The sequence below is a fragment of the Sinocyclocheilus anshuiensis genome, unplaced genomic scaffold (genome assembly GCF_001515605.1).
Source record: "Sinocyclocheilus anshuiensis isolate Anshui unplaced genomic scaffold, SAMN03320099.WGS_v1.1 scaffold296, whole genome shotgun sequence".
Classification (NCBI taxonomy): domain Eukaryota; kingdom Metazoa; phylum Chordata; class Actinopteri; order Cypriniformes; family Cyprinidae; genus Sinocyclocheilus; species Sinocyclocheilus anshuiensis.
The window spans coordinates 1-26,917 of NW_015557065.1; the positions used below are offsets into that span (position 1 = coordinate 1).

The following is a 26,917-nucleotide window of genomic DNA, read 5'->3' on the forward strand; positions in this document are numbered from 1 at the left end:
CTTGAAAGATCAAAGACAAGTTTTAATATAACTCCGACTGGATTCATCTGAAAGATGATAGTCATATACACCTAGGATGCCACGGGGTTGAGTAAAAGACAGCCTAATTTTCATTTTTGGGTGAACTAACCCTTTAAGTTTTGTATTTGTTGTGCTTGATTTTTTTCTGCTATGTTGCCCCGTCTATATAATGCTCTTTTACTGTTTCTACTATTGTTTGTCATCATTGTCTACCCTTTCAGTGTTATTCTTGTCTTGTTGAATGTACATTGGAAAGCGTCCTTGAGCCCTGGAAAGGCGCAATATAAATACAACTATTTATTATTATTATTATTATTATTGCTGTATGGAGGGTCAGAAAGCTCTCGAATTTCATCAAAAATATCTTAATTTGTGATCTGAAGATGAACGAAGGTCATATGGGTTTGGAACTACATGAGGGGAGTAATTAATGACCAATTTTCATTTTTGGGTGAACTATCCCTTTAAGAAACTAAACAAAAGAATAGCATTTTGTTGTTATTAGGAGTGTATAGAAATAAATGTAGACCCTTTTTAAGATTCAAATTATGTATTGCTCTTATCAAAAGTTATGGAGTAATTTAAGTTCTATTTGGCGTTATCCGGAAAAAAATGTCACGAAACGTGTTGGTGCGTTTGCCGACTTCAGGGGGTTAAACATCTTAACCTGCTAATCAAGGTCTTCAGTATTACCAGAATTTCCAGGTAGGTTGGAGCCACTCTGCAGGGCATTGGCATTCCAGAAGCAGGTTTGGACACCCCTACTTTGAGCCTTTTGAGGTTTTTGGTACATACTTTACATTTCTTGAATAGCTTGGTTGGGTCTTCTTGACCATCACTTTGCTGAGAGCACTGTTTCTCAAACACACAGTTCTTACATATCATGCAGAATTGATGCGCTACATGTAAACAATTTTCTTTGAGTTCATTTGGAATTCTTCAGCTTTTAAGAACAACTAAGATACTGCACCAATCTCATTGGCTGGCGGTCACCTATTATTGTCCCTGTTTTGATTTCGGCAAATCAGTTCAAACACATGCAGACAACATGATTAACATTCATGAACTCAGCAGCTCATTAATCCTTAGTGCGTTTTATATGGTTATAAGTAGCAGAATTCGTAGTAGCTATTAGTATTATTATCTTATCAGTATTATTTTTAGTTTTTCCCCCCTATTTTTATTTTTAAATTCAATGATAATTGAATTTATCATGACAGTTGGGACTCGAACTCGGGACGCCCGACGAGCAATGGCGCTGTGTTTTCGGTGCGCTGCTCACGAGGCTATTGGCGCCGACTGATTTGCAGTGAATACTTACTGGAAGAGAGACACAGTGATGATGTTGCAAGAATTATGGGAAGAATTTTGGTGACCGTATTTTACATTAAATAATATTATACTAAATATTCCATTTCAGCTATCACATCTGTGAGTTAAAGCAATATTGGCCTATTCAACAACAATAAAAACATAAAGAGACAGCACATTAGCCGCGTTTTCCAATGTCGGGCCAAAAGCGGGCATGCTAGTGCGTGCCAGGGCCAGTTGTGTTTCCACTGACACTTCCGGGGCTTGATCGTGCCTCGTCGGGGCTTCCTCGGGGCCAGCGGCCAGGTTTTTTTGGCCCGCCGAAAACCTTGGGCCAAAGCGGGCCAGCTCGGGCATGAAGAGTGGCTATGAACCAAGGTAGAGTTTATCCGCGTCTGGAGAGCAACAGCGCTGCAGATTATTTCAAATAGTTAACAGCTATAACACCAGAATTAAAGACTTTTGAAATAATTTTAGCTCAAAACTCACTTTCAGACAGCAGCCAGTGTTTGAAGTTTGAGATCCGATGTGGATTATGATCACCAGACAAGGCAGAACTATTTATAAGTGATGCAAAAGACTATGCACTATCCATTACCATAGTAAACATGGTGAATCAGTTATTATTTGTGATCAGTTATTACTAATGGTTCTTATTATTATCAATACTGAAAACTGTTTTTGCTTAATATTTTTTTGGAAACTGTGATATTTTAATTTTTTCAGGATTATTTGACAAATACAAAAAGTAAAAAAAAAAAAAAAGCATTTATTTGAAATATAAATAATTTATAATAAGTATAAATGTCTTTACTGTCACTTAAATCAATTTAATGCAACCTTGTTGAATAATTAAATTAATAATTAAATAATTAATTAAATAAATAATTTATTTATATATATTTTTTAAATCTTACCCTAGACTGAATGGTAATGTACCACAAAAATATGAAGCAGCACAACTATTTTCAACATCGATAATAATCAGAAATGTTTCTTGAGCAGCAAATCAGCATATTAAAATGATTTCTGAAGGACCAATAGAAAGGCACCATAAAAACAGTCCACATTCTGCACTACATTCCAAGTCTTCTAGAGCAGAGCAAGCATTGTGTCATATGGACTGATATTATGGTAGGCATTTAACCTTAGTGATATATTAAACTGTCCCTCTAAGAGATGTGTAAAAATTATTCTAAATTATTTACTATTTGTTATATAAAGCAGGAAAGACAAATTGTAATGTAAAGAAATATGTCAGTCATTCATTGATGTTAATGATAAGAATTTCAATTAAAAAAAGAAGAAAAAAATGATGGCATTTTTATTTCTGTATTGTGTTATATTTTTATGTTAGTTAGTGGTGTTAAAAATTGCTCGAGCTGGTGGGTTTATGGTGTGGTGGGCTGCTCTGTGCCAGAAAGTCCAGGGCCACTTTTTAGCCCCAGTCTACCCCTGCATACAAACACAAAACAGCATCAGAATCACACATAGCACTAATTAATGCTAAACTAATAACTACAAATACAAAATAGAATCAAATGTCACGGCATGTGCGGGGAATTCTGGGAATGCCCAATAACTGATAAAACTTTACCTTTATTAGTTTGCTCACCAAGACTGCATCAAAAATTCAGATAAAAAAAGATAATATTGTGAAATATTATTGCAATTTAATAGATGTTTTCTATTTGAATATATTTTCATTTATTATTTTGATGGCAAATTGAATTTTCGGCAGGATTAAGCAATAATACTTCTATTCAGCAAGGACAAATTAAGTTGATCAAAAGTGTCATTTATTATGTTAGAAGATTTCTATTTCCATTAAATGCTGCTCTTTTGAACTTTCTGCTCATTTAAGAATCCTGAAAAAAGCATCATGTTTTTCACAAAAATATTAATTAGCAAAATCTGTTTTGAACTTTGATACTAGGAACTATTGTTAATAATTGAGCACCAATAATAATGAATAAACTTTGACCAATATCCACATATTAGAATGATTTGTAAAAGATCACGTGACACTGAAAACTGCAGAAATAGCTTCTGAAAATTCACCTTTGCAATCAAAGGAATAAATTACATTTTTTTTACACTACATGAGGGGAATAATTAATGACCGAATTTTCATTTTTGGGTGAACTATCCTTTTAAGAAACTAAACAAAAGCACAGTATTTTGTTGTTATTAGGAGTGTATAGAAATAAATGTAGACCCTTTTTAAGATTCAAATGATGTATTGCTCTTATCTGTACGATCAAACGTTATGGAGTAATTTAAGTTCTATTTGGCGTTATCTGGAAAAAATGTCACAAAACACGTTGGCCGACCTCAGGGGGTTAAACATCTTAACCTGCTAATCAAGGTCTTCAGTATTACCAGAATTTCCAGGTAGGTTGGAGCCACTCTGCTGCAGGGCATTGGCCTTGGAGAAGCAGTTTGGACACCCCTACTTTGAGGTTTTTGAAGTTTTTGGTACATACTTTACATTTCTTGAATAGCTTGGTTGGGTCTTCTCGAAGAAACAAAGGCAAGCCTTCTAAATCAGCTTTCCTGCTGTGATTAACAATTTCTGTCATCTTCAAAAACATAGAAAAGAAACAACCAAATAGCCGAAGTATGAAAATGGTGAGTTATCATCAACCAAACTAACCAAACTAACGTAGATCAAACCGTGTGAAAGCACACGACTTACCATCACTTTGCTGAGAGCACTGTTTATTATACACACATAGAAAGAGATAGTCACATATCATGCAGAATTGATGCACTACATGTAAACAATTTTCTTTGAGTTCATTTGGAATTCTTCAGCTTTTAAGAACAACTAAGATACTGCACCAATCTCATTGGCTGGCGGTCACCTATTATTGTCCCTGTTTTGATTTCGGCAAATCAGTTCAAACACATGCAGACAACATGATTAACATTCATGAACTCAGCAGCTCATTAATCCTTAGTGCGTTTTATATGGTTATAAGTAGTAGAGTTCGTAGTAGCTATTAGTATTATTATCTTATCAGTTATCAGTATTATTTTTAGTTTTTCCCCCCTATTTTTTTACAGAAACACTGAATGACCAACAATATTTTAAGCAACACCCCCATTCATAAGTTCAGTTAAAATGACAAATACGCATTCATACATGGTTACCAAGTTTTAATTCTAATTACAAATATTCTATCATTAAATAATGCTTGATTATTATAATATCATATTCTAATGCTTGACTGACTGATGTGAAGAGTGTACTTTCAGATATTTAAAAAGCTGTGCCATTTTACAAACATTCCAGACACATTCATATAAATTACAAGTCACTTCCTCAACTGTGTATTAACCCAAAACAACCCTAGCCTCATGCAACACTAAACTTATGCTTTTAAAACCATTTTATTGTCATTGGATGGTTTATGCAAGTCTCTGAATGTGTTTTGTCTTCTTTCAGCATTTACCTGGTGACAGTCACATCCCAGGCGGTGGGTGGCAACACAGAGACTCTCTGTGTGCATATCCATGAGCCCAAAGAGACACTTTCTATAGTGGTGACTTTGAGGACTAACAATCTCGATCTGACCATTCTACAACAGGGCTTCATTAAAAATGATTTCTACAAATGTGTTCCTTTTAAGGTCAGTGTACTCAATATACTGTCGCATAGCTCTTTCCTATACATGTGTGCACAAAATGTATAACGTGCCATTAAGGTTAAAGGGCCTTTCCATAATAAGACATATTAATTTGCAAGTAAAACCCTAAAACTTACATTTATCATTCATCTTGCATATATTTTCCACTACTGAATTGTACAGCGATCACACTGTAGTCTTGATGTTGCTTTCAAACCTATAGTCTGCAGTCTGTAAGTGGAGTTATACGCTCAATATTTTCTTGATTTGCATTTTTCAGGTCCCTGTAGTCACTGTAGAGTCTGTGGCATCCGTCAATGTTGCAATCCAAGGGGCCGAAACATCCCTGAAGAAAACCACTCAGATCCTCATAAAACCCCCCCAAAATCTTCTTTTCATCCAATCAGACAAGCCTATCTATAAGCCTGGACAAACAAGTAATGTCTTTGTAAATTCTTCCAAAACAGTTAAAGTTGTCAGTGCTCGTTTGTTCTTATTAATGCGAGCCTGCGAGTCTTTCCACATTGCATAGGTACTGTATGTGTTAATATTGTGTCTCAATTTCTTTCTCCCCCAGTTAAATTTCGCATTGTGTCTCTGGATTCCGGTCTCTTGCCTCACAATCAAGTGGTAAATTTAATTAAATTTACGTGAAAATTCTTTATTTTATTTTTTTTCAGTTGAAGTGCTGGCAAAATATATTTATATTCTTTTGATCTAACTAAACTCATTTTCTTCTGTCTTACTCTTGCAGTTTCGAACTGTAGAACTCCAGGTAAAATCCTTGAAGAAGCCATGATCTGTTCATTGTTTGTTACTTTACTTAAATGCAGGTTGATTTCACTGTAGGCTTTTTCATTATGTGCCACTCTTGTTTAGGACCCTTATTCAAATCGCATTGGTCAGTGGTTGAATCAGGCCACAAGGATTGGCATTTTGGATCTGTCCCACTCCATGTCTCCAGAAGCTGCTCAGGGTTTCTACACGATCACTGCTTGGGATGATAAGAACCAACAAATATCACACACCTTTGAAATCAAAGAATATGGTCAGAACCAGGATTTAACTTTTGTCAGTCCAATACTGATCAGCTACAATGTTTGAAAGTATTTTTCCCCACATGTCTCTTTTAGTTCTGCCAAAATATGAAGTGAACATCGATTTTCCATCTGTTATAACGTCCCAGGACAATAAGGTCACTCTGAAAGTTTGTGCAAAGTACGATTCTTTTTTCTTTTTTTTTTACAAATAATGTTCATTTCTTTGCAGATAAATGAGATGCATACCTGTGTTACAGTACCATGTTCAGCCTGATGAAATACTTTTTTTCATTGTCTTTAGATACACTTATGGCAAGCCTGTGCTGGGGTCTGTGAATGCTGAAGTGTGTGGGCACAGCTATGATAACTATGCGAGGAGACCTGCTCCTGACTTGTTAAAAATATGCAAGAAATATTCAATGATGGTGCGTTACCCTTTTGCACACACAAAACTGTTACCTTTTGGGTTTGTAATCCTAATTTCAGATATTTAAAAAGCTGTGCCATTTTACAAACACAAGCTTTATATATATGTAAGAAATGCAGATGTTGAATAATATATTGAACATTATATATACACACATTTACCTGACATGAGAAAATGTCCATAGATATTTTCACAGCCTCACTTATTCATTTTATTTATTTACTTTTTAAAAGTTTATAGTAGCTTTCAAAATATAACAATATTTGCATAATGAATTTTAAAAGTATGAAAACAAGGTGTCACGGTTGCTTACTGTGTAGGAGCGAAGGAACGTGGAGACGAGGGATAATCTCAAACAACAGTCTTTAATAAACATCCAAGGGGAAACACAGGCAGACAGGAGACACACGTAGCACCACTTGACGTTTAACACTGGACAAAAGAACCATAGAACAGACAACACTTTATATACTAAACTAAATGAGGGTAATAGACGAGACACACCTGAATCAAATGAACACAATCAAACAAGGGAGAAACTGGGTCACGGGGAGCACATGGGGACAAAAACACTCACAGACAGTCCAGGGGTGTCACACAAAGGTTAAGTCATGAAATAAATCATGACTGCCTGATAAAAAAAGATTCAGAGACTTTTAATGTGACCTTCATTTAATTTATTTTCATTTAATAATTTGATTTATTGTTTCCTTTTATTGTATAATTTATCATAGTTTTTAAACTATAACAATATTTTAGTATGGATTTTAATAGTTTAAGATGCTTGAGAAACAAGGATTAAAAGTAATTGAAATAAATAGTGACTACCTTAAAAAAAAGTTTCCAAGACTTTTATTGTGACTGTCATTTATTTTATTTTATGGTATTTATTGTTTGCAATGAAAAAAAAAATCGTAACTGTCAAATAACTTGAATGATTAGCTTGTTTGTCAAAGTAATCTTTGCAAAAGGTGAACTCCTTTATTCAGTCTCTTTGAACTTTTTGCAAAAGGTGAAACTCTTTCGGCCTCTTTGAACTTTGAACTTTCACTGAAAGTGAATTACTGTCCACTTACTTGTTACACAGCACAGGAGGAAATATGTTGATCACAAATTATCCAGCTCCTCATACCAGTTGCTCAACATTCCTTCCCTTGGTGTGGTAGGACAGGGAGGAGGCAGAGGTGTATAAGAGTGCGCTCCTGTGTGATGGGATCAGTATTCGAGTTCTCTGCGCATGTGCTGGACTGACTTCACAGGATGCTGCTGTCACTGCTGCCACTGCCACTGCTGCTGATGCTGCAATGCTCTGAAACGAGTGGAGCCACCGATCCGTAAGAGCCTTTATGATTATTATCTTCACAAATACCAGATAACACTAGGTAGAGAGTAACAAGGAAAACCGCAGGTCGAGGACCAGACGAATGTCTTCCACAACTATAGTAGACACTGATGTAAAGTTTAGGACAAGCGTATTTTTGTGTTCTCACATGCAACACACTGTAAACATTTTATTTTAGATTTGAGGTAAAAAAAAATTTTTATTTATTTTTGCCATTTTTTAAATTGAAATTATCATGACAGTCTGGACTCGAACTCGGGACTCCCGACAAGCAATGGCGCTGTGTTTTCAGTGCGCTGCTCAAGAGGCTATTGGCACCGACTGATTTGCGGTGAATACTTACTGGAAGAGAGACACAGTGATGATGTTGCAAGCATTATGGGAAGAATTTTGGTGACCGTATTTTACATTAAGTAATATTATACTAAAATATGCCGTTTCAGCTATTACATCTGTGAGTTAAAGCAATATTGGCCTATTCAACAACAATAAAAACATAAAGAGACAGCACATTAGCCGCGTTTTCCAATGCTAGGCCAAAAGCGGGCATGCTAGTGCGTGCCAGAGCCAGCTGCGTTTCCACTGTCCCTTCCGGGGCTTGATCGTGCCTCGTTGGGGCTTCCTTGGGGTCAACAGCCAGGTTTTTTTGGCCCGCCGAAAACCTTGGGCCAAAGCGGGCCAGCTCGGGCATGAAGAGTGGCTATGAACCAAGGCAGAGTTTATCCGCGTCTGGAAAGCAACAGCGCTGCAGATTATTTCAAATAGTTAAGAGCTATAACACCAGAATTAAAGACTTTTGAAATAATTTTAGCTCAAAACTCACTTTCAGACAGCAGCCAGTGTTTGAAGTTTGAGATCCGATGTGGATTATGATCACCAGACAAGGCAGAACTATTTATAAGTGATGCAAAAGACTATGCACTATCCATTACCATAGTAAACATGGTGAATCAGTTATTATTTGTGATCAATTATTACTAATGGTTCTTATTATTATCAATACTGAAAACTGTTTTATTTTTTTTTTGGAAACTGTGATACTTTAATTTTTCAGGATTATACAAAAAAAAAATACAAAAAGTAAAATAAACATTATTTATTTGAAATAGAAATAATTTGTAATAAGTATAAATGTCTTTACTGTCACTTAAATCAATTTAATGCAACCTTGTTGAATAATTAAATTAATGATTAAATAATTAAACAAATAATTAATTAATTTATATATTTTTTAAATCTTACCCTAGACTGAATGGTAATGTACCACAAAACTATGAAGCAGCACAACTATTTTCAACATCGATAATAATCAGAAATGTTTCTTGAGCAGCAAATCAGCATATTAAAATGATTTCTGAAGGACCAATAGAAAGGCACCATAAAAACAGTCCACATTCTGCACTACATTCCAAGTCTTCTAGAGCAGAGCAAGCATTGTGTCATATGGACTGATATTATGGTAGGCATTTAACCTAACCTGATATATTAAACTGTCCCTCTAAGAGATGTGTAAAAATTATTCTAAATTATTTAATATTTGTTATATAAAGCAGGAAAGACAAATTGTAATGTCATTCATTGATGTTCATGATAAGAATTTCAATTAAAAAAAGAAGAAAAAAACGATGGCATTTTTATTTCTGTATTGTGTTATATTTTTATGTTAGTTAGTGGTGTTAAAAATTACTCGAGCTGGTGGGTTTATGGTGTGGTGGGCTGCTCTGTGCCAGAAAGTCCAGGGCCACTTTTTAGCCCCAGTCTACCCCTGCATACAAACACAAAACAGCATCAGAATCACACATAGCACTAATTAATGCTAAACTAATAACTACAAATACAAAATAGAATCAAATGTCACGGTATGTGCGGGGAATTCTGGGAATGCCCAATAAATGATAAAACTTTACCTTTATTAGTTTGCCCACCAAGACTGCATCAAAATTTCAGATAAAAAAACTATAATATTGTGAAATATTATTACAATTTAATATATGTTTTATATTTAAATATATTTTAATTTATTATTTTGATGGCAAATTGAATTTTCAGCAGGATTAAACAATAATACTTCTATTCAGCAAGGACAAATTAAGTTGATCAAAAGTGTCATTTATTATGTTAGAAGATTTCTATGTCCATTAAATGTTGCTCTTTTTAACTTTCTGCTCATTTAAGAATCCTGAAAAAAGCATCATGTTTTTTTCACAAAAATATTAATTAGCAAAATCTGTTTTGAACTTTGATACTAGGAACTATTTTTAATAGTTTTAATAATTTTTTATTTGTGAAGGATCGTGTGACACTGAAGACTGCAGTAATAGCTTCTGAAAATTCACCTTCAAAGGAATAAATGACATTTTAAAATAGAAATAGTTATTTTAAATTATAATACTATTTCATAATATTACTGTTTTTACTATATTTTTGATCAAATAAGTGCAGCCTTGCTGACTTTGAGACTTCTTTCAAAAACATTAAAAATCATTATTATTCTAAACTGTTGACTGGTAGTCAAAAAGTAAAATATAAATTTGGTTATTATATTTATTTAAAGCGTATTGTAACATAAATAACGTGCCATTAAGGTTAAAGGGCCTTTCCATAATAAGACATATTAATTTGCAAGTAAAACCCTAAAACTTACATTTATCATTCATCTTGCATATATTTTCCACTACTGAATTGTACAGCGATCACACTGTAGTCTTGATGTTGCTTTCAAACCTATAGTCTGCAGTCTGTAAGTGGAGTTATACGCTCAATATTTTCTTGATTTGCATTTTTCAGGTCCCTGTAGTCACTGTAGAGTCTGTGGCATCCGTCAATGTTGCAATCCAAGGGGCCGAAACATCCCTGAAGAAAACCACTCAGATCCTCATAAAACCCCCCCAAAATCTTCTTTTCATCCAATCAGACAAGCCTATCTATAAGCCTGGACAAACAAGTAATGTCTTTGTAAATTCTTCCAAAACAGTTAAAGTTGTCAGTGCTCGTTTGTTCTTATTAATGCGAGCCTGCGAGTCTTTCCACATTGCATAGGTACTGTATGTGTTAATATTGTGTCTCAATTTCTTTCTCCCCCAGTTAAATTTCGCATTGTGTCTCTGGATTCCGGTCTCTTGCCTCACAATCAAGTGGTAAATTTAATTAAATTTACGTGAAAATTCTTTATTTTATTTTTTTTCAGTTGAAGTGCTGGCAAAATATATTTATATTCTTTTGATCTAACTAAACTCATTTTCTTCTGTCTTACTCTTGCAGTTTCGAACTGTAGAACTCCAGGTAAAATCCTTGAAGAAGCCATGATCTGTTCATTGTTTGTTACTTTACTTAAATGCAGGTTGATTTCACTGTAGGCTTTTTCATTATGTGCCACTCTTGTTTAGGACCCTTATTCAAATCGCATTGGTCAGTGGTTGAATCAGGCCACAAGGATTGGCATTTTGGATCTGTCCCACTCCATGTCTCCAGAAGCTGCTCAGGGTTTCTACACGATCACTGCTTGGGATGATAAGAACCAACAAATATCACACACCTTTGAAATCAAAGAATATGGTCAGAACCAGGATTTAACTTTTGTCAGTCCAATACTGATCAGCTACAATGTTTGAAAGTATTTTTCCCCACATGTCTCTTTTAGTTCTGCCAAAATATGAAGTGAACATCGATTTTCCATCTGTTATAACGTCCCAGGACAATAAGGTCACTCTGAAAGTTTGTGCAAAGTACGATTCTTTTTTCTTTTTTTTTTACAAATAATGTTCATTTCTTTGCAGATAAATGAGATGCATACCTGTGTTACAGTACCATGTTCAGCCTGATGAAATACTTTTTTTCATTGTCTTTAGATACACTTATGGCAAGCCTGTGCTGGGGTCTGTGAATGCTGAAGTGTGTGGGCACAGCTATGATAACTATGCGAGGAGACCTGCTCCTGACTTGTTAAAAATATGCAAGAAATATTCAATGATGGTGCGTTACCCTTTTGCACACACAAAACTGTTACCTTTTGGGTTTGTAATCCTAAAAAACACTGTACTAATAAGCATCTTTAAATATCATAGGGTCCCAATTACAAGAAATAACAATGATCTGATATCACTGTATTGTAGTATTCAATATAGCACTTAAAGTGTATATATTTTAGGGGTACTCATTATGTGCCACTGTTGTTTAGGACCCTTATTCAAATCGCATTTAGGCAACTTCCATAATGCTTGTCGGGGCTTTTGGCAGTACACTTCAAGTTAAAATGTTAAAGTAAAGTCTTTAACCATATTTAAAAGACAACAGAAGTAATTAAGAAATTACATATAACAATGTACTTCACTCTTACTTAGTGGGTAAAAACACTTTTTTTAATATATATATTTTTTGAAAATAATAACTGAAACTATAAAACATTCATCATTTCATTTAATTGCAATTAACATGCAATTAAGTGTCCGAATACATTACATTCAGTTTGCACTTAAGTGTATTCTTACAACTCCAATTCCAAATAAGTTGGGATGCTGTGTAAAATTTAAGTAAAAACAGAATGCTATTTTTTATTTACTTTTACACAGCGTCCCAACTTTTTGGAATTAGGGTTATATAAAGTACATTTACACTACCAGTCAAAAGTTTTTGAACAGTAGGATTTTTTCATGTTTTTTAAAGAAGTCTATTCTGCTCACCAAGCCTGCATTTATTTGATCCAAAATTCAGCAAATTATTTTATTTTATAAATTATAAATATTTTTACTATTTATAATAACATCTTTCTATTTGAATATATTTTAAAATGTAATTTATTTATGTGATCAAAGCTGAAATTTCAGCATTTATAAACTATATAGGGGGGGTAATTGAATTTTTGGAAAATAAATGATTGAAATTAATACTTTTATTTAGCAAGGCTGCGTTAAATTGATCAAAAGTGATGATACAGACATTTATAATGTTACAAAAGATTTCTATTTCAGATAAATGCTGTTCTTCTGAACTTTCTATTCGTCAAAGAAACCTGAAAAAAATCTACTCAGCTGTTTTAATAATAACGATAATTTAAAATTTGTATTTATTTGTTTTTCCTGAGCAGCAAATCAGAAAATTAGAATGATTTCTGAAGGATCATGTGACTGGAGTAATGATTCTAAAAATTCAGCTTTGAAATCACAGGAATAAATTACATTTTAAAATATAATTAAATATAAAGCAGTTATTTTAAATATTTCACACTATTACTGCTTTTGCTGTATTTTGGATCAAATAAATGCAGGCTTGGTGAACATAGGAGACTTTAACAAGCATTAAAAATCTTACTGTTCAAAAGCTTTTGACTGGTAGTGTATATATTTCTGTCATAAGTACTTCTTTAACATTACATGTATGCCGAAGTGTACTTTTTCACAAGGGTCCATACTGCAACATACTGTATTTTAGAAGTCTAAATAACCATTTTCTTTTCATTCTTATTCATTCAGACTGACAAGACTGGCTGTGGGTCTCAGGTGATAGATGTGACAGAATTTGGCATTAGTTTCAGTGGGTATTTTACAGTGAATTGTGTTGTGGAAGAGACTGGAACAGGTGAGAGTATAAAACAAACGGCTGTTGTCCATTTGTATTCTCCAAAATAGAGTAATGAAAGATGGTCTTTTGTTCCTCCAGGGATAACTACGCAGGTTTCTACCTCAGCTACGTTTACCGGGCGTTATGTCTATGTTAACTTTGAGGACACACCAGATTCATACAGGCCTGGCATGCTCTTTAAGGGAAAGGTAACAGCTAGCTTGAAGTCATAAGCTTTGCTACTAATTATTGAACGAATGCTCCAAAAGTAACTCTACAGTCCACGTGTGTTTTTATAACTATCTTCATAAAAAGTTCATAACTGTACCATAACTGCTATTTTTGTCTGACTTTGTAAAATGCAACATTAATAAACAAACCTGTTTAGCAGTGAAAGCATTTAGCAGTTAGCATAGCCATATTGTGTACAAGAAGTGTTAAGTGTTTGTGAACCTTTTTTTTTAATTTTTTTACAGTGTGTGGTCACTAATTCACTTTCCAAACCAATGAAAAATGAGCTAGTGGTCGTATATGCAAATTATGGTGATAAAAGTGACAATGTGGCCCTGATGACAGACATCAATGGTACTGCCCACTTCTCCTTCAACACTCTGGATTGGTCAGACAAACCTGTGCAATTACAGGTATACTCTTACATGTTTTTGTTTTCTAACATGATGTTTATGTATATAATTCGGGTATAGATTTTCAAACTTTTTTTAATTAGGTCCATTATAAAGGAGAACAGACTGATTCTCAGGATTACCCATCAAGCTATATCTACGTAAGACCCTTTCACTCCAAAAGCAAAAGCTTCCTGATGTTGACGAAGGCTCCAGGGAAGCTCAGCTGTAACAGTGATGCAACAGTGACGGCTAGTTACATCATTCAGGGCAATGCACTGAAAACAGGCCAGAAAACCTTGGATTTCTTCTACATTGTACGTTTAACACTGACACTCTTTTTTGTTGTTGTTGTTGTTTGTCCATCAATTGCTTGGTCTTTTTTTTTTTTTTTTAAGGAAGCATGATATACCAGTACCATATTTGTTGTTAGCCAATATTAAAAATGTATTTGATTATCTATGTAGGTTTATATTGGAAGCTTATATTATGTATTATTATATTATGCTCATTTTCCCAGTTGTTACATTTATATTAATGCCTAATTTTAAAAACACTACAAATGTAATAATTCTGTTAAATGTCATTTTTAGCAAATCTCAAAATAAATATCAGCTTATTGCTGCCATAATATGAAAATAATTAGCAAGGACTGGACAGAATTTTAATATCTGTGGTTTTCTTGAAGGTTTCCTAAATCTTGTAGCCATTATCACAAAGGAGACAAGATGATGAAAAAAATCACAATGCTCAATGCTATTGAAGCTGTTTATGCATTACATAAATTGTCACACAGTAATTATCTACCTGCACTCCAGGTCTTGTCCAGAGGCAGCATGGCTCAAAATGGTCGTCTGTCTGTGAGTGTGAACGCTGCGAAAGGTACACAGCTCTTTTACATTAGCAATCACTTTGTTGCCTTATTGTCTATGTGTATTTTTATGGTCTGCGTACATTGTGCTTCAGTATGCACCTTTTTGTTTCCACAAATGCTCTCTCTCTTTCATAAAAGAAAACAAAGGAGAGCTGACATTCACATTGAAGAAGATGGCATCTCTGACTCCACACGCTCAGGTGGTGGTTTACACAGTTCTTCCCAACGGAGAAGCTGTAGCAGACAGTATGAATTTCCCCATTGAAGAATGTTTGCCAAACAAGGTCAGACAATCCCACATGAAATCTTATTTTAGAACTCAATGTGCCCTTTAAGCTTTTATGTGTGTGTTTTTTTTATCATTAATAATGTGTGATGAGAGCGTGCCTGTGCTTTTACAGATGTCCTTAAAGTTCTCGTCTCCCACCGCACTACCTGGAGAGAGGACATCTCTTTACCTGAAAGCCAGCCCTGGCTCCTTGTGCTCCGTGCGGGCCATTGATCAGAGTGTGCTGCTGTTGAGACCAGAGGCCGAGCTGGATGCAGCCTCTGTATGTTAAACCATAATGTATATTACAGCTATAACTAGTAGATAATCTTTATTTTAAGAGATGGGTCAGGGATGTAGCACTATATAAGTATCAATTTTGAGTAATTTGCAAAAATGAGTTACATGCGCTTCTTTCATAATAAGCATGTTTTTAATTTCACAATCAATATTCATTTTGATAATTTTTTGGGAGTAAAAAATGAAGTTAAAATGCCAGAGTGTGAAGTAAAAAATGTCAGAGTGATACAACTGTCCTGATATTATATTGAAGAAATAAAAAGCCTGATTAAAAGAATACAATTTTTAATAAGAAACTTTTAAGAAGTAGGTTAACAATTTAATATTTTAACAATATTTAAAAAAATATTTAAACAAAATTGATTCACAATTTGTTAATAAAAAATGTCTACATGTATTTTTAGAAATACTATAAATAATAATAGAAATAAATAATACAACATTTTATTGTTTGAAAAAGAAAATTCAACATAGTTCACTGCTTATTCATGTTTAAAAAACAAAACTCATATGGTGTCGGGAAAATATATATTTAAAAATGTTTACTTGGTAGGTTCACCACATGACATTAGAAATATTTTTATTTTAACAATATTTTAATATTTAAAAAACATTTTAACAAAAAAATATTGCTTCACTGCTTATTAATATTTTGAAAAACAAAATTCGTGTGGTGCAACGGAAATATATGATACATTTTTACTTGGTGGATTTGTTTTTGATTATTAGGAAATTGCCTCGTCACTGCTAAGGCTCAATATCTGTTATTATTCTACAGGTCCTTGGAATGTTACCAGTGCAGATTTTGTCTGGTTACCCACACAATGTTGAGGAGTGGGAGCCTAACCCCTGCCCATATCCCGGGGGGATAATCCCGTTTGCTGAACGTGCAAGGAGCAAACGCTCCCGCTTCTATTACCCTCACTACGTCAACACCAATGACGTCTACAAAATCTTCAAAGTAAGATACACAACATGTCCCATTTCTTATTTCAGAGGTCCTCCAGTGTCTCACTGTACACTATTCATCTTACACACAGTAACATACTGTAACATTTGCTTTTTCCTAGGGCGTTGGAATCAAAATCGCTACCAACTCTGATGTGAAAGCACCTGTTGTTTGTGATCATTATGAGACAATGTTGATGAAGGAACGTAAGTATAACTTGATTTTTTTAGGATTTGGAAATGCCCTTTTTATCTGATTGTATTTACAAACTATCAAATTCAAACAGCTACTATGGAAGGTGGTGTGGATTTGGTCGGGCCAGAGACGGGGCTTGGTCCAAATGGGGAAAAACGTACTCAGAAGATACGCAAATTCTTTCCAGAAACCTGGATATGGGATCTTATACCTGTGGGGTATGTGTCTTGCACCATGGCAGTACTGTACTGTATAGCCTACATTACAGTCCTTTTTAATTATGCAGAAAAAATGTAACAACTGCTTCAGAGCTTATTAATATTTGAAAAACTTAAAAAAAAAAAACTACAAAATTCGTCTTTTTTCATTGACCAGGATATCAGGATATGTGGACGTTGCAAAGACGGTCCCGGACACTATCACTAAATGGGCAGCAGGGGCTTTCTGCACATCCCATGTCGGGTTTGGAGTGGCCCCCAAGACTGATCTCACTGCTTTCAAGCCCTTCTTTGTGAGCCTCACCCTCCCTTACTCTGTTATTCGTGGGGAGACGTTCACTCTCAAAGCTACTGTGTTCAACTACCTCCCCAAATGTATCATGGTAAGCCCCCATAATGTATTTACTTGCTTGTCCTGGAGCGGTTTTGCAAGCATTTGTAGTAAAGGCATTTCCTGTACAAATCTTTTAATAAAGGTGAAGGTCACGCTGGCAGACTCACCACAGTTCACCGCTCAGCCATGCAGAGGCTGCACTTACACTCAGTGTGTTTGTTCTGAAGAGAGCAAAACCTTCCAGTGGACTGTCGCACCCTCTGAACTGGGTAAGCCAGATACTTTCAACTTCTGTATGAGCAAAGATTCTATTTGATTCCCTAAGCTGAAAAGCTTATTTTATGTCTGATCACGTTTGTACCAGGATGTGGTATTACGCTTAGAATAAAAATGTCCAAAAAGGAAAATTCTGTCATCATTTACTCACCCTCATGTTGTTCCAAACCTGTATGAATGTCTTTCTTCTGCTGATACACAAAAGATATTCTGAAGAATGTTGGTAACCAATCATGAAAAGACATGGAGGTGAGTAACTGATGACAGAATTGTATTTTTAACCACGTCCTGCCTTGACTGTCACAGATTTGTTTACTATTGCAGGCCCCAGGGGTACTTTGTTTCTTTTGTAAATTAAATTCAAACTGTCACTGCCCTAGTGAAAAAAAAATACTATTTGAAATACAGTTATTTTGTGCTAAGTATACTACAAATACATTTACATATTTATGTGCGTAATACAAAATACCCTGCAATTGTACTTTTGCTATACTGAATTGGTATAAAGTCTGCTAAATTGGAACAACTCATTTCTAAATGCACTTTAATTGTGCGGAAGTAGTAGTATATTTAGCTGAAGTATATTTGATTGTGCTGAAGTGGAACTATTGCAAGTTAAATATATTGCATTTAAAGATTGGTGTGTGTGTGTGTGTGTATTTTACAGGAAAGGTGAATATTATAGTGCACGCTGGGGCGGTGCAGAGCCGAGAACTGTGTGGCAATGAAGTGGTGACATGGCCAGACAAAGGCAGAACTGATACTGTGATGCAGAGCGTTCTGGTGGAGGTACGTGACTGTATGTAACTGTATGTGAGCTTTCAGAAACTATGTGACTCGCTCTTCAATAACAATAAGCTAACAAGTCAACAGGGAATAAAAACGTACTATAATTACTTTCTTAATACACATTTCTGGTCATAACTGTGTTGAAATAGTGCAAAGTATTCAAAAGAAAAAAACACTTTTTTATATAGCTAACATAGCCATTTAATATAGCTATTTATAGCTATTTGGGTATTTTTGTTTAGTCTTAAAATCTATCTATCTATAAATGTGCTTTTTGTTTTGCTTTGCTTTGCTTTAAAAATACAATTGACACTGTTATCACTCGCATTTCTCAGGCGGAGGGAACCAAACAGTCAGTCACTCAGAATGAACTCATCTGCTTAACAGGTTTGTGGAATTACAGTGTGTTGTCTATTAAAAGAAGAATAAATAAAGAATTTCAACTATTTCAGCTTTAACAGAAGCTAACATGTCATTTACCACATACCACAGACAATAATTTTGACATTCATTTACACTGGAAGTTTATGATGCAAGGTATTGCACTGGATAAATGATAAATTTACTCAACATTTCAAAAAGGCTTTAACAAAAAATCTTCCAATTCCAGTTTTTAAACCCTGTGTAGTATTCACAGATAAAGAAAACGATTTTCCATGCTAAAGTACATTATGACTTTTACCTGACGCTTTTTTCTCTGTTCCATTAGACCGTCCACATGAGACATCCGTCTCTCTCACTCTGCCCAAAGTCTTTGTCAAGGGTTCTGCCAAAAGCTTTGTCACTGTTCTAGGTAAGCCTAAAATATGCTGGCAAGTATAATGATATAATTATAATACTCTGTAATCAATAGAATTGCTCTCATTGAGTAGTTTTTGGTTTTTATTCATACTGATGGTTATATTGCTTTTTTGACCATAGGTGATCTGATGGGTCGTGCTCTGAAGAACATCGGTGATCTGTTGGCTATGCCGTATGGCTGTGGAGAGCAGAACATGCTGCGTTTTGCCCCCAATATCTACATCCTTCAGTACCTGGAGAGCAGCGGGCAGCTCACTCCTGAGATTAAAAACCAAGCCATAACCTTCCTGGAGAGCGGTGAGGAAAACTGCTATGAAATTATGATTATTGTGTATCTTACAGTACAGCATTTAGAATACTATTTAGAAATACAAATGTTTGAATATTTTATTCCTGGCAAAAATATTAACTAGAAAATTACTGTTTGCAGTCTGTTTAGCTTTTATTTTATTTTAATTTTCGTAGTTAAACTTGCAGCAATATATACACATACAGACAATTAGTTTAAGGTTTTTTCAAACTAACTCGCCACAGAGCTGATGACTGATTGATAGATTCATCAGTTTGACTGATCAGTTTCAAAGTGCTAAATTGTCATTTAATGAGAGAAATATTGAACTCTGATAAATACATTTAATGATATTAACTTGCATTTTTATGTAAAAAAAAACAAAAGGTCCAGGTGTCCCGCTTTTCATTATTCATTTTTTTTTTTATTTTTTTTTTGCAGGCTACCAGAGACAGCTGACATACAAGCATGATGATGGATCTTACAGCGCTTTTGGGAGGACTGGTCCTTCTGGTAACACCTGGTGAGTGTGGCACTGAGAAAATGAAATCATTCTGTCACTTAACTTATCCTAGTCCACATGGAATTACTGAAAAGTTTTAAGGCAGATTTACTGAATTATGTGTATTTGACAGCAGTTTCTATTGCTTGTGTGTCCAGGTTAACCGCATTTGTGATGAAGTCTTTCAGTGGGGCAAAGAAGTATATATTTATAGATCAGGCCAACATCGACCAGGCAAAGGATTGGCTCGGTCTCCAACAGCAGAGCAACGGCTGCTTCGCCTCTGTGGGGAAACTCTTCAACAACATGTTGAAGGTGAGGATCCTCTTAGGTCCTGATTTTATGTGGTTTTATCTGGTCTAACTGGTCTCCCGAATTGTCAGGCTGAAAGACCAGCTAAAGACTAGCTTGGTCAAGCTGGAAAACCAGATGAAAGACCAGGTAGAGCAGCTTTAGCTAGACCAGATGAAACCAGTTTAGGCTGGATTAGATGTTGTTGTTGTTTTAGCAGGGATATTCTGGCCAGTCAATAAAACACGTTTTATTTGACAGGTGTTGACAGTGCACATGGACTGAACATTGGTATCGGCAGGGCTTTTTTTCTTTTGCGTTCAGTTTGCAGGAGGAGCTAATTGTGGGATTAGCCTATCATGTATTATAAAACAGGAGTGTTTGTGTATGTTTGTAGATGTGTGAGAGCTGAAGTCTGGTTCAGATTTTACTGGTTCAGACATGCTACTTAATTCTTGAGGACTATTGGGAGCTGAGGTCCCTGTTGCTTTAATATTATACTGTCTGTCTGTGTGTGTGTGTGTGTGTGTGTGTGTGTGACCCTGGACCACAAAACCAGTCAAAAGGGTCAATTTTTTAATATTGAGATTTATACATCATCTGAAAGCGGAATAAATAAGCTTTCCACTGATGTATGGTTTGTTAGGATAGGACAGTATTTTGGCTGAGATACAACTATTCGAAAATCTGAAATCTGAGGGTGCAAAAAATCAAAATATTCCTAAAATCACCTTTAAAGTTGTCCAAATGAAGCTCTTAGCAATGCATATTACAAACCAAAAATTAAGTTTTAATATATTTACAGTAGGAAATTTACAAAATATCTTCATGGAATATGATCTTTACTTAATATTCTAATGATTTTTGGCATAAAAGAAAAATCTATCATTTTGACCCATACAATGTATTTTTGGCTATTGCTACAAATATACCCCAGCGACTTAAGACTGGTTTTGTGGTCCAGGGTCACATATATAATTTGATCTAGTTTTGCATTTGAAATAGCTTAAAACAAGTTTTAACATTTACAAGAAGTATATAAGTCAAAAATTTATATCTTAACGTGATTATGGTTGAAAAGTTTGGGTTTAGTACATTTTTAAAAAATAAATGTATACTTTTATTCTGAAAGTATGCATTAAATTGACTGAAATTGACAGTAAAGACATAAAAATGTCACAAATAGATTAAAATAATGAGCTGGTCTTTTGAAGTTTCTGTTACTTTAAAGAATCCTGGAAAAAAAAAAGTTTCACAGTTTCCACCAAAATATTAAGCAGCACAACAGTTTACAACATTATTATTAATAATACATAGTGTTTGGAGCAGCATATCTAAAATCTCTTGATGCTTAGGAAAGAACAAAATAAGTAATGCTTAGAGCTTCATACAGATTAAATAAATAGCAAAAGGGGGTCCAAGGCAGTAAACAGTGCAAGGGACCTAGACACCCTAGTCACACCACTGGAAAAAACTGAGATGACACAAAATGAGAAGCTGTCACAGTGTTGAGGGGGATGAGGAGATGACTAATGGAGCAGAGTCATTTATGGATAGGCAACTGCTCCTTAGTCGGGTGGTCCTGGATTTCAAACTTTGGAAATGTCTGTTAGATGACAATAAAGTGAGGAGATTGCAATTCTGAGGGTTGGAATGATCTGTGATGATGCACTCGTGCATGTCTGAATGTGTTTTTGCCTTACTTCTGCTTTCCCAGGGTGGTGTCAACGACGAAGTCACTCTCTCTGCGTACATCACTGCAGCGCTGCTGGAGTTAGGCATTCAGGCAACTGTAAGTAAAACCCTCTTTATGGGTCCTAAGAGATGGACTCTATTCACAGATAAATTAAAATCAGTCAAGTAGTTAGAGATAATGTGACTAATAAAGGAAGAAAACATTCATCCAGTCTTTTGTGTGCTTTGTAAGGATCCCATGGTGGCCAAAAGCCTTGCGTGTCTGAAAGAATCTTCCCGTAACATCGACAACACTTATGTGACCGCCTTGCTGTCCTACACATTCACTCTTGCTGGAGATGAACAGATGAGACAGAACCTCCTCTCCAATCTGGACAAGCAAGCCAAGAGAGAAGGTACCATTAAATAAGACAAATAACGATAATAAAATACTTATCTTTAAGGATGTGCAAAATGTATATTTTCCAAAAAGATTGATATATTTTTTATTCATATACATTACATTACTATATATTAAATAGAAAAGCTCCTATATTTTTTATGCATAAAGGCCTTTATATTTTGTGTTTGCCAAATTAAATATTTAGCTTTTAATTAATGAATTTACTGTTCCGATAACTTATTCATTTGTGACCACATTTTATTAATTTGTTTTCACATTTTATTCATTTGTTCTCTCGTTTTAGTTCAATTGTGGCCACTAATTACTTACTAATTAGTTCACATGTGTTAATTTAGTTTTATTGTGGTTACAATTTAACTAAACCGGGGAAATTATTTGTTAATTTGCTACCATAATATCGTATTTTTTTCTCCATGTCATGTGCTTAGTATAGCACTTTTTACAAAAATAGAAACTCCCTAAAAACGAAAGACAATAAGGCATAAACTACTCTATAGAAATTGTATTGTAAAGGAGAAAACCCAGAAAAAAAGAAGAAATATAAAAATACTATTTCTTAAAAAAAGAAGAAAACAAAAACAGACTGCAAATCAAATTAGCTACTTGTTAACTTTTTAACAACTTGCTGTTGGTTTAAATTTTCTCTTTTCATTTTTTTTGTGTACCCCCAGTACCAATTTCTCTGGACCCCAGTTTGAAAACCCCTGATCTAGATTATCCTGCTGCTTTTAATAAAAAAAACAATCACCATCCTTCAATGTTCCAGTTTTCTTGCCCTGGTTATTTCAGGTGTTGGACGATATTGGACTCTGGCTGATAATGCACAACCGATGGGGTCTGTGGAGGTAGAGATGAGTGCCTATGTGTTGCTGGCGCTGCTCTCTGGACCCTCACTGCCTGGATTTGGACTGAACTACGCTGCTGGCATCGTGCACTGGCTAAGCAAGCAGCAGAATGCGTATGGAGGCTTCTCCTCTACACAGGTAATGTTATTTATCTCATTAGACCCTCTAAGTCTTTATAATGCGTTTGATCATTATTGACTCTAAGTGGTGTCGCTCCCTCTCTTTCTGTGAACAGGATACTGTCGTAGCACTCCAGGCCCTTGCTAAGTACAGTGCTGCCACCTACAATGCAGAAGGATTCATTAGCGTAACCGTGACCTCCCCCTCAGGCCAGAGGTACCAGTTCACCGTGAACCGGAACAACCGGCTGCTTTACCAGGAGAAACAGCTGCAGGAAGCTACTGGCACATACAAGCTCAGGGCAGAAGGCAAAGGCTGTGTGTTTGTGCAGGTCTGTGCACTGCCTCCTTTGATGCACATATTGAGTTCAAGGAATAGTTCATCTAGGAATGAAGGTTTTCATCATGTACTCACCCTCATGTCAGTCCAAACTTGTGTGATTCTCTTTCTTCAATGGATCAGAGAAGGAAGTCACAAGGATTTGGAATTGCATAAGGATGAGTACTGTATGATGTGTATAAAAGTGATATAAATGACCTCGTCTTTGACATTATTGTGTGTTTTTTGTCTCTCAGTTTGCCTTGCACTACAATATCCCACCCCTTCCAGACTATTTGGCCTTCAAAATCAAAGCAAATACTGGGGTTTGCAGCAATACAGAGAACCCAGCTTTTACATTAACCACCACTGTAAGGTGAGCCACACCTCTGTTTAAAAAAAACTAATTACAATTACTGTCTTCATTCATGGAAAGTATGTATACAATACTTTCAACATGTGATTTTTTGCACAAATGTAATTTAATTGATATCATTATTTATCATTCATTTAAATACTTACTACTGTATACATGCTGCCATTATTTAAAGGGACATTATCATGTCCTTGCAAACATGTATGACTTTGTTTCTCTTCTGAAACAAAAAAATAAATATTTTAAAGAATCTTCACACAGCTCTTTTCCATACCAAACAAAAAAGAAAAAGAAAATTGTGACCAAACATAAGCTTAAAATAGTCATTTAAATACGACAAACTAGCAAAAAGGATCATCAATTTTTAATTGGATGTAAAAAAAACAACTACATAAAAATCATAATTAGTATGAATAATTAAGTAAGTAAAAAAAATAATTAGTGGTGTCAAATGATTAATCGCATCCAAAATTAAAGTTTTTGTTTACATAATATATGTGTGTGTACTGTGTATATTTATTATGTTTGTATAAATACAAACACATGCATGCATATATTTGTTTTTTATTGTCTAATTCAATTTCCCATTTTTTCTTAATATTATATAAACCCCCATCCTTAATTTCTTTGAATATATTATTTATTCGTCCCATCAAATTATCTAGTCTATTAATTTTACTAACTTTAATCATAAAACGCAACAGAGGGTGAATATCATCTAAAGTTTTTATTTTAATCTCATCCTTTAGATAACTTCTTATTTGAAGATATTTAAAAAAAATTATTTCCCAGACAATACATATTTTATCTCCATATTCTCAAATGTCTCCATCTCATTGTCTCCATAAATTTGATGAAATCTTTGAAGTCCTTTGCTAGCCCAAATCTTAAATACATCATCAAAAGTATTTGGTTTAAAATCTGGATCTCTTGCTATTTCTCTTAAACAAACCATCTCCTGATCACTAATTTTCATCACTTTGCAAATTCTTCTCCAACATTTAAAAGTTTCACCTATACAATAATAACTGGTATTTACCTTTTTCTTTCTCCCACAAAATATGAATGTACTAATTGCATCGAATGACCCAGTTTCCATATCCATGTAACATATCAACTTGACTCTATAAGGAAAGAATGAAGAAAGATTTAGCCTACTTTATGGCCTAATAGACTCTTCGCTGTCTGTCAGACTACATACAGAACAATGTGTGATTGCCAACCCTGTTTGTGATTGTTGGAATTATTGGATGACAGGTATAGCGGCACACGAGAGGAGACCAACATGGTGATCATTAACATCAGGCTCCTGTCTGGGTTTAAGCCGGATGAGACGTCTCTGCAGGCTGTGAGTGACACTTGAAGGGCTCTGGTTCTCTTTTGATCAAGTTGTGCAGCCAGCATTTGATTCGTTCTCATTCGCTCCTCTGTCTCCACAGCTGAGGGAAGTCCCCACCATCAAACGTGTGGATCTGGACGAGGATCGTGTCTTTTTCTATTTGGATAGTGTAAATGTTTTATTAAAACATTATCTTTTTGGGATTGCAGACATTTTGACAATATAAGGGATACACTGACCCTGATTACTTAAAGGAATTGTTCACCCAAAAATAAAAATGGGCTGAAAATGTACTCACTCTCAGTCCAATCAAGATATTAATGAGTTAATTTCTTCATCAGAACAGAGTTGGAGAAATGTAGCATTGCATCACTTGCTCTGCAGTGAATGGGTGCCGTCAGAATGAGAGTCCAAAAAGCTGATGAAAACATCACAATAATACACAAGTAATGCACACGACTCCAGTTCACCAGTTAACATCTCGAGTTGTGAAAAGCTGCATGTTTGTAATAAATCCATCATTAATTTGGAGTTGTGTTAATTACTTGTGGATTATTGTGATGTTTTCATCAGCTTTTTGGACTCTCATTCTGACGGCACCCATTGTGACTCACTGTAGAAGATCCGTTTGTGAGCAAGTGATGTCATGCTAAATTTCTCTAAAACTGTTCCTATGAAGAAACCAGTTGTAGTTTTTGGGTGGACTATCCCTTTAACACATTCTTTTATGTCCATGCCCAAAAGAAAATAAATCTCTCCGTAATCATGATGCAATAAATTTCTCTTTCATTCCAGTTGAAAAAGAATGAGGAGAAGTCCATCAGCCTGAAGCTTGTGCAGGAAGTACCGGTGCAGAACTTGAAACCAGCTGTAGTGATCGTCTATGACTACTACAAGATCAGTACGTGTTTGTTCATCACTGTGCACTCTGAAAAGTCTGAAAGAAAATACAAGAAAACCCAGCAAAATATAATACATAAAAATCAAATAAATAAATCATAGCAAAACTGGGAAAACCTATTTCCATTTTAATGTTTAAGACTTTCATTTTTCATAAATCTTAGTGACATCATGATACAAGCATTGCGTAATAGTGCTTTACGAGCCTGTATTTAATCTTAACCATAATGCATTTTCATTTTATTGAGACAAGCTCAAGAATGTAGTGCACAAAAAAACTAGGTTGTGTTTCTGTTCCTCCAGGTGAATTGTCTATGATTGACTACACGTCCCCATGTGTATAAAAACCACTGTAAGTACAGTATTTGTTTTTAAGTTTTAAATTTGATCTAAAACTCTATTAGTATATTTTAATAATTGTACTAATACCCGAATCCATAAAGACATTTACGTTACAAAATAAAAAATAAATAAAAAATTCTTGAGCACCAAATCATCATATTAGAATGATGTATAAAGGACAGATATCAATATGTGATGTTGCTTGATGAAAGGTTGATTGACCTATTGTTTTTCAGGGGATGATCAGAAGTGTTAATTGGCTGAAGAACTGTAAAGTGGAATATATGGCGAGACGGATTCAATACCGACACTTTTTCTCAGATGCTTAATATCTCTGCTTAGCAAAAATATTTCATCTTTTAAAATGCCTGTTAACTTCAGTAATATCATGTTAGAATCAGTAGTATCATTTTAGATTGTTTTTTTTTTATAGCGGTTTTATGTGTGTTATAACAACATAAGGAATATCTTTAGGATTATTGTGAGCTTGGACTTTTTAATTTTCTGAAAATAATGTCATGCAATTTTCCACAATCTATGC

General features: G+C 34.8%; 1 protein-coding gene across 1 annotated transcript; it reads left to right on the forward strand.

Moving 5' to 3' along the window:
* The first annotated feature begins 1,687 nt into the window (after positions 1-1,687).
* Positions 1,688-26,690, forward strand: LOC107676612 (alpha-2-macroglobulin-like protein 1). The gene is made up of 36 exons (XM_016471196.1): positions 1,688-1,710; positions 4,784-4,967; positions 5,245-5,401; positions 5,542-5,594; positions 5,719-5,739; positions 5,844-6,012; positions 6,098-6,182; positions 6,306-6,429; positions 13,242-13,347; positions 13,429-13,538; positions 13,806-13,973; positions 14,057-14,269; positions 14,771-14,834; positions 14,965-15,110; positions 15,228-15,377; positions 16,173-16,355; positions 16,465-16,549; positions 16,642-16,756; positions 16,914-17,139; positions 17,233-17,359; positions 18,034-18,155; positions 18,491-18,542; positions 18,865-18,948; positions 19,077-19,253; positions 19,687-19,768; positions 19,906-20,062; positions 21,756-21,830; positions 21,966-22,128; positions 22,926-23,119; positions 23,217-23,432; positions 23,677-23,795; positions 25,053-25,143; positions 25,235-25,303; positions 25,930-26,035; positions 26,338-26,386; positions 26,613-26,690. Exons 1-35 carry the CDS (start codon positions 1,688-1,690, stop codon positions 26,376-26,378), a joined length of 4,257 nt encoding a protein of 1,418 aa, XP_016326682.1. The 3' UTR covers positions 26,379-26,386; positions 26,613-26,690.
* The last annotated feature ends 227 nt before the right edge of the window (positions 26,691-26,917 follow it).

What these genes read in the sequence shown, in the direction of transcription:
- LOC107676612 (XM_016471196.1), top strand. Translation starts at nt 1,688, where the DNA reads ATGAAGAGTGGCTATGAACCAAG. An exon ending in ACCTCCCCAAATGTATCATG is followed by an intron (nt 17,140 to 17,232) that starts GTAAGCCCCCAT and finishes CTTTTAATAAAG; the next exon opens with GTGAAGGTCACGCTGGCAGA. An exon ending in GGTCCTTCTGGTAACACCTG is followed by an intron (nt 19,769 to 19,905) that starts GTGAGTGTGGCA and finishes TTGTGTGTCCAG; the next exon opens with GTTAACCGCATTTGTGATGA.